The sequence below is a fragment of the Myotis nattereri genome, assembly GCF_964212035.1.
Source record: "Myotis nattereri genome assembly, chromosome: 18".
Lineage (NCBI taxonomy): Eukaryota > Metazoa > Chordata > Mammalia > Chiroptera > Vespertilionidae > Myotis > Myotis nattereri.
In genome coordinates, this window is record NC_138093.1 from 12156559 (window position 1) to 12164491 (window position 7933).

The 7933-nt window shown below is 46.0% G+C and overlaps 1 protein-coding gene across 1 annotated transcript; it reads right to left on the reverse strand.

Moving 5' to 3' along the window:
• Window positions 1-4792: 4792 nt before the first annotated feature.
• On the reverse strand, window positions 4793-5413 carry LOC308534696 (uncharacterized protein; the record flags this gene model as incomplete). Its single annotated transcript, XM_081113263.1, has 1 exon — window positions 4793-5413. One exon carries the CDS (start codon window positions 5411-5413, stop codon window positions 4793-4795), a length of 621 nt encoding a protein of 206 aa, XP_080969389.1.
• Between the last annotated feature and the right edge of the window lie 2520 nt (window positions 5414-7933).

Genomic DNA, 7933 nt, shown 5'->3' on the forward strand with positions numbered 1-7933 from the left:
CAGTTCTCTTTCTGGGAGCTTGGTTCCCCAAACCTTCCACTTCCTCCTGCAATGTTAATTCATTAGCCCCAGCCCTCCGTGTTAAACAAAGAAATATAGATGCTTCCAAACTTTTTCACATGGTCTAGTCAGTTTACTGTTATGATTCAGTGTATCTGTGTTCTGAGTAATTAGATGTCTATTTACTTCTTTTTCAGAAAAACAAAAACATGCTTGTTTCAGTTTCCTTAATCTAAACTTGGATATGTCAATCAGTATTTTTTTCAAGTACAGTTGATATTTAATATCTATAATAATAAAAACATAATATGCTAATTAGACCAGACATCCTTCCAGAGGACCTTCCATACAAAACCGGGGCTGTGAGATAAACCCGGGCCCGGATGCCTGCTGCTAGCCAGAGGGAAGCCCGGGTCCCAGGTGCCAGAGGGAAGCCAATGCCGGCAGCCGGGGGAAGGAAGGCCTACTCTTGCATTAATTTCGTGCATCGGGCCTTTAGTTACATTACTGGTATATTGGTCTCAGGTGTGCAGCATAGTGGTTAGACTAATTTAGGAAGGGGTAAATCTAGTACCCACCCAGCACCACACATAGTTATTAAAATATGATTGACTATATTCCTTACGCTGTACTTTACATCCCTGGGCCTATTTTGAAACCGCCAATTATACTTCTTCCTCCCTTCACTTTTCTCACCCAGTCCCCCAAACACCCTCCCTTCTGTCAACCATCAGCTTGTTCCCTGTATCTATGAGACTGTTTCTGTTTTGTTTGTTTATTTGTATTGCTTTTTAGATTCCACATATAAGTGAAATCATATGGTTTTTGCCTTGGTGTGATTTAGCTCATAATACCCTCTGGGTCCATCCATGTTGCCACAAATAGTATGATTTCATTTTTATGTCTTTTGATTGGAGTACTTAATACATGTGATATGTACAGAGTCATTGCCATTTAATTATTCATATTTATGTTCTCTTTTTTTCCTTTCTTTTCCTAAAGAAGTCCCTTTAATATTTCTTGTAATACTGGTCTGGTGGTGATGGATTTCATTCACTTTTTATTGTCTGGGATGTGTGAGTTTGTTGCTAAGTGCGATGTATGCATTTGGTGTGTGTTGTGTGGCACTCAGATTCCAAAGTACATTTACCTCTTAAAATCAACTCAAGCTTGGAAAAATTTCTTAGAAGTTAGGTTTGTGGCTCTGGAGCCAGACATGCCTGGCATAAATTCTAACTCTGAAACTTATTAATTATATGATTTGGGGGACATTGTTTATTCTCTGCCTCAGTTTCCTCATTTGTGAGGTAGTGATTTCAATAACCTCTACATCATGAATTTGTTAGGTGCATTAACTACAATAACACACATGAAGCTCGCAGGACGTTGCATCTCACATTTTGTGCACACCAAAAGCTATCATCATCATAGGAATCACTATTATTTTTGTTAATCACCTTCAGGATGCATGCTGTGGCAACCAACAGATTATTTTTTGTCACGCGTGAAGCCAGCATTAAATAGAACCTTAGAGTTTACAAATAGTTTTCCGTATGACTTAGGCCATCAGCATAAGACCTGGGTTATGCAGACATACATGACTAGGATACATAACCCTGCAGAGGTCTGGCCCTATGTGGCCTGAGCATGCCTCCTGTCTTTCTGCTCAGGCTGTCACAAAAGGTTTAGTTATAAGGGTGTGGTCAGGATATCAATTCCTTGGCTCACATACATAAGTAAGTCTTACTCAGCAACAGAGCATTGATTCTTAGGATAACTGGCCTGAGAGATCATATGGTCCATGATGCCATGAATCTGCTACCCAAATCATCAATCAACCTGATTTAGATCTGGGTGATAAGTTGGTAGCACATTTGAAACCTCAAAGGATTCGTTTGCTTGCTTTGTCTGTGTGAAGTCAATAGCCGGAGTTCAAGTCAGTAAGAACATTTTTATTAGGCAAATAATTGGCTTTCTAGGTCTTCTGTTGACAGGGACGGATAGGAAGTGAACATGACTGAAATCTAGAGTAGAAATACAAGGCAAACCTAAAGTAAGGCAATCTGCCTCACACAGGAACATTAAAGAAATAACAGTGATCATTTCTTTTCCAATTTATTTTGACTCTGTCTCTCTGATTTGGGAAATGTGGAGAAGGACCCAACTCTTGCCTCAGGGAATGGGATGGAAATTAGACCAGCTTTGGCACCAAGCAAAGGTTTCCAGTTCGCTGTAAATGTGGGTCAGATGAGGTATGAATGCTTCCTGTGACCAGGCATGAATCACATTAGAGAGGCTAACTGATCTGGAGCCATTTTGTCCCTCGTCTAAGAGAAAGTTGTAGAACCAGCTCTGACCTTGGAGTGACCTGCCATGGGCAGGGCAGCACCCATGTCATAGATAAAGGGAAGACACTGAAATGCCCATGAGAGGGTTCGTCAGAAACTTGATTCTGCTGTCTACTTTCATCCATTATCGGTAGAAAATTGCACCCACCTGTGAGACTGTGCCCCTTCCCCCTAATCCTCATGCTGGGGTCAGAGAATACATTTAGAAAACTGGGAGAGAGAGAAATGTCCAGCAGGAAACCCACAGGACTGACAAATATGCCATTAAACAAGTGTGGCATTGCGACTGTTTATCAGACTGAATAGTCTAATTTCCAAACTGAGATCAGGTTAATGATTTAACATGACAAAATTTCTTTCTATTACTTGAAAAGGACCATAAAACCACTAGGTCTCCCCAAGTGTTCATTTAGTAATCAGAAGACCATCCTACTGAGTAAAATTTTTTAAGAACAGTAGCATAGCCCTGACTGGTTTGGCTCAGTGGATAGAGCGTTGGCCTGTGGACCCAAGGGTCCCAGGTTCGATTCCGGTCATGGGTGCCAGAAACAAATAAAATTTTTTTAAAAAATAAAGAGAACAGTAGCATATAACAAAAATGTCACATTTTTATTATATCCTACAAGCCAAACTTGGTCACTGTGAGGGTTACAGACAGATTATTTAACACCCACCTCCCTGAGGAAACACTTGGATGGTTAGATAAGTCTTCGCAAAAGATAAGATTAGAGGTGGGCCTTCAAGGAGGGATAGAATTGCAAACTGTCCAGAAGGTGGAGAAGAAATTGAAGTGAACTCCAGATAAAGGAAAGAGCAAGTAATGGGGCTAATAATAGCAGTCATAGCAGTAACAGCATTTAAAAAATAACTAGAGGCCCGGTGCATGAGATTTGTGCACTGGATGGGGGAGGGGGCGTCCCTCAGCCCATCCTACACCCTCTCAAAGTCCAGGAGCCCTCAGGGAATGTCCAACTGATGGCTTAGGCCCGCTCCCCAGCTGGACATCCTCAGTGCTGCCATCACCACTACTGTGCTCCCTAGCCGTGAGCCCGGCTTCTGGCTGAGCAGCGCCCCCCCTGTGGGAGCACACTGACCACCAGGGGGCAGCTCTTGCATTGTGCATCTGCACCCTGGGGGGCAGTGTGCATCATAGTGATTGGTTGTTCCACTGTTCGGTTAATTTGCATTAGCCTTTTATTATATAGGATAGTGAAAGATATCCTTTATTGAGACTTAAAGTATTTTAGATACTGAACTACGATAGTAACTTCTACTCTTTCCCATGTACAAAGGAATCAGGATGGACGAGTGTGGAGAAGCACGGGACTTGGTTGGAAAGTCTGTAAGGAGGATTCCCCAAAAGGTTGGGGCCATCTAGGGGAACCTTGCCAAAGGCGGCAGCCCCTGCCTTGACTTTTCTAACCAAGTCCCGTGCTTCCCCACAGACAAGTCTCAGTTGTACCTAGCTAAGGGTGACTTGTTCAGTGCAGCAGGGACATGGGGTTCCATGAGGCAGTACAAATGGCGCACCTTAGAAACTAACTTAGGAACACTTTCTGTCAGGTCTTTAAATGTAGTATTTAAGAAGCACACACATTACTCGGTAGAGAGCATAAAACTGATGTTGGGAGTGTGTCTGGAGGGAAAGTGTAGAGAAGTATTGGAGCTGGAAAAGGAAGAAATAGGCAAGATTTTCAGGAAACTTAGTACAAGAGTAATTTTGACACCCCATGGTGCCGGGATGCTTGGAACTTAACCAGTTGAGGTGGCGGATAAGAAATATGTATTTTCAAATATTTTCCTTTTTTCATTGATTTACTCTTGTGCGTGTGTGTGTGTGTGTGTGTGTGTGTGTGTGTGTGTGTGAGGATGTTTTGGCGGGAGTATGTCAGCCGTTAGAGGATGAGTACACAGAGGGAGAGGAACATGGAGGGCAGAGTTAGGGCCCTGAAGGTGGTCAGAAGCCCAAGAATTCATATTTATTAAAAATATTTTGAGGCTTGTACAACAATGCTAGGCCCAGATGACACAGGACGAAACAGAGTTAGGAATTTTTGTCTCTCATACGCTTACCCTAACTGAGGACAGAATGACCCTCTGCCTCTGAGGTTCCAAGGCCTCCACCTGCAGAGGACGCATAGAAAAGAACAATGGCCTCCCCAGAAGAAAAACACCCTCGGGAACAAATTGTTGAACAGATTCCTTGTTTTATTGTTTTACATCAGCCAGAGAGCACCGTAAGAAGACAGGACATGATGTGGCTGAAGGGCTTTGGCATGGGCATGTGAGGGCAGCCACAGACATGGGGTCTGCGGCCACGGATGGGGATTCAGGAGAGGACTGGAGTTTCTGGAGCTCAAGGAGAATGTTGTTTTCAAAAGCTCCCAGTCTCCTTTGGGATCTCTCAGACTTTGAGGTTAGGTCTTCTTGGCTCAGGGTCCACTTCAGCAGCAGCCTCCAGAGGACTGACCATAGCTGGAGCCCCCTCCGCAGCAGCCTCCGGAGGACTGACCATAGCCCCCTCCATAGCTGGAGCCCCCTCCACAGCAGCCTCCGGAGGACTGACCATAGCCCCCTCCATAGCTGGAGCCCCCTCCGCAGCAGCCTCCGGAGGACTGACCATAGCCCCCTCCATAGCTGGAGCCCCCTCCACAGCAGCCTCCGGAGGACTGACCATAGCCCCCTCCATAGCTGGAGCCCCCTCCACAGCAGCCTCCAGAGGACTGACTACTGCCTCCTCCACAGCAGCTGGAGCCCCCTCCAGAGCCCCCTCCGCAGCAGCTGGAGCCCCCTGAGCTGCAGCAGTCAGACCTTCTGTGTCTGAAGCGGTGAGACCTGCGGGGCTTGTGGTGGCTCAGGCAGCAGCCACCACCCCCAGAGCTACAGCAGCCACCACCCCCAGAGCTACAGCAGCCACCACCCCCAGAGCCACAGCATCCCCCAGAGCTGACACTGCAGCAGGAAGAGACTGGAGGGCACTTGGGGGGACACTTAGGAGGGCATTTTGGGGTGCAGCACTTGGGAGGGCACTTGGGGACACACTGCTGGCTCTGCTGGCAGGACATCTTGGTGGGCAGGCAGGGGGCTTTCAGGAGCTGAGAGAGAGTCAGACAGCAAGTCAGTCCCACATCAGAGACCACCCCTGCCCCTTCCTGTCCTTTCAACATCATTTCTACCAATCACATTTAAATACCCTGCTTCTGATCAATCTGGGAAAACAAATCCCTTTCTCTTTTATCATTTTCTACCTCAGCTCACCCTTTTAGAGTAGGAAGGGATCATCATCGGTTTTATCATTTGGAAAATTGAGTCCAAATGATGTTAAAAAGTGAAAAGCAATTTTTTCACTTATGCCATCCAAATACTGAAATTGAGTACAGACACTAAGTTAGAACTGAAATATTTCCTTCATGAAGAAAAATGCCCCATAAAAATAACCGTAAAAATCATTTCATATTGTAGACACTTGCCAGATCAATATAGAAACCGATGGTGGCGATTTCCTGGCTGGCTCACTTTATTCAACAGGAAGCTGATAGGTCCCTGGACTCACAGCCTGGAGCTCTGTTCTTCTCAGAAATACCACCTCTTACCTTATAGCTTAGCCTGGAGATTATTCAACTTCTGTGTTTCTTTCAACTCTGGAGTTTTAACATGCATTCCCAAGCCTTGTCCTATACCCACATGTGTAATAATCTCCCCAAGTGCCTCTGATCTGCTCCTTGTTTTAAGAATTGCTGTCCCCAAATCATGCCTTGCAGAGGTTACAGTGGTATCTTAAAGGTAAACTTGTATTCTGAAACCTCTCAGGGACCTCAGAGCAGCCAGAGGTCTCCATCCCTCCTCCTGGGATTCTCACACAGCTGCAGGCCAGTTGGCCCCTCAGAGCATCTGGAGTCTTTGCTAGAACCTGTTCTCTTGCAGTCTTCCTGTCTGCTCCTGGCTCCATCCTTCCATGCCTGGTCTCTCTCTACTAATATAAACCCCAACCCCCAGGCCCTGCCTTGCCCTCCTGCTCTGGACTGAGCGACCCTCTGTGGAAGGCCCTGGTCCATTCCCAATGGACACTTACCGAGTTCACAAGCAGCACAGGGTCTATCACCACCTCAGGAGGAAGTGAATGAAGGTTCCCTGGTCCAGAGGCCCTTTTATCTTGGCCTTGGGCTCTGCCCTAGCAAGTGAGACAGGGCCTGAGCATGATAGGACTGCCTCCTGCCGCCCACATGGTCCTGTGACAGGTGATCCTTGGTAGCTCCTCCATCACCACCCTCCATGAAACTCAGGACATCCTCACCATCAATGCTTCCTTCTCCTTACAGCTGCCTGGCTGTTATACCTCCTTCTTGGACTCTGGGCTCCCAAGCCCTCCTGTCCTATTACCTGGATGGCTTTGAACTAAGACTTAAAGAAGCTTCTAATTGCCCAGCTTGTGAAAATCACCTCACTTTTCTCATTCTCTGCTGGGGTCCAACCCCAGCAGGTCCAGGGGTCCCCAAAGATGTGGACGGAGTCGGCGAAGTAGGAATGACACGGAGGCAGCGTTCAGTTGATCATCATAGCCGGGTTCTCTTGTCAGGGTCTCCTGCCAAGTTCTGGTCTGGATCTCCAGAGAGGTTCTGCTTAGGATCTCCAGCCAGGTTCTGTGTCCATGTTCTCTTGCTAGGTTCTCCAGATTCTCCAGCCAGGTTCTGTAGCCATGTTCCCTCGCTAGGTTCTCCAGCCAGGTTCTGTCCAGGTTCTCCAGCCAGGTTCAGTCACCAGGTTCTAGTCAGGTTCTCTTGCCTCTTTCTGTAGTCAGGTTCAGTCCAGGATCTTTTGCCATGCTCTCTCCAGCGAAGTTCTTCTGTCTCTAGATTCCGTGTAGGTTCTGTCTTCTTTCTGTCTCCTAAGTTCTGTGTCTTGCTGTCTTATTACATCTGTATTTATACCAGTTGATTCAATCCTATCAATCTCTATTTCAAAGGTTAGGGTGTTTCTTATCTCCATTCCAGGGAGTAAAGATTATGTAGCTTAAGCATGATTGTTTGTAGTTAAAGTGATTAATTACCCGCCTGGCACTTAGTTGAGGGGTTTTATTCCCTCCCTAACTTCAGGGGAAAATCCCTACCTGGGGAAACAATCTTTCTCAGAGAGGAGACCTTGGTTAAAACACATAGTGCCAAGAAGGTGAGCAAACATTTTAAGAACAGTATGCCATATATGCCAGGTCCTTTGAAACAGCAAGGATGGACCGGCTCCCGGCAATTCTCAGTTTCTTCAACTTTAAAAATCACTCTCAAAGGTGCCCTGAGGGTCAGCAGAATCATGGAAGGAAAATGTCTAGAGGAGGTCCTGTAACAAAGTAGACCCACATAGGTGGACTATCCATCTATCCTAAATGGGGATAGGTCTTTTTAATTCACAGCGATTTTCCAGGATAGGTGCATCTGATCTATAAACAGCCATTTTTCAACTGAGATCTTTTATGTATTTTCATATACCAGCATCACTATAGAGAAGCTAGAGAGAGAACCAGCATTGCCTTGTACAGTAGAAGAATTGGTTTCCCAAGGCTCTTACACAGGGGAAGAGCGTGAGCCTTGGAT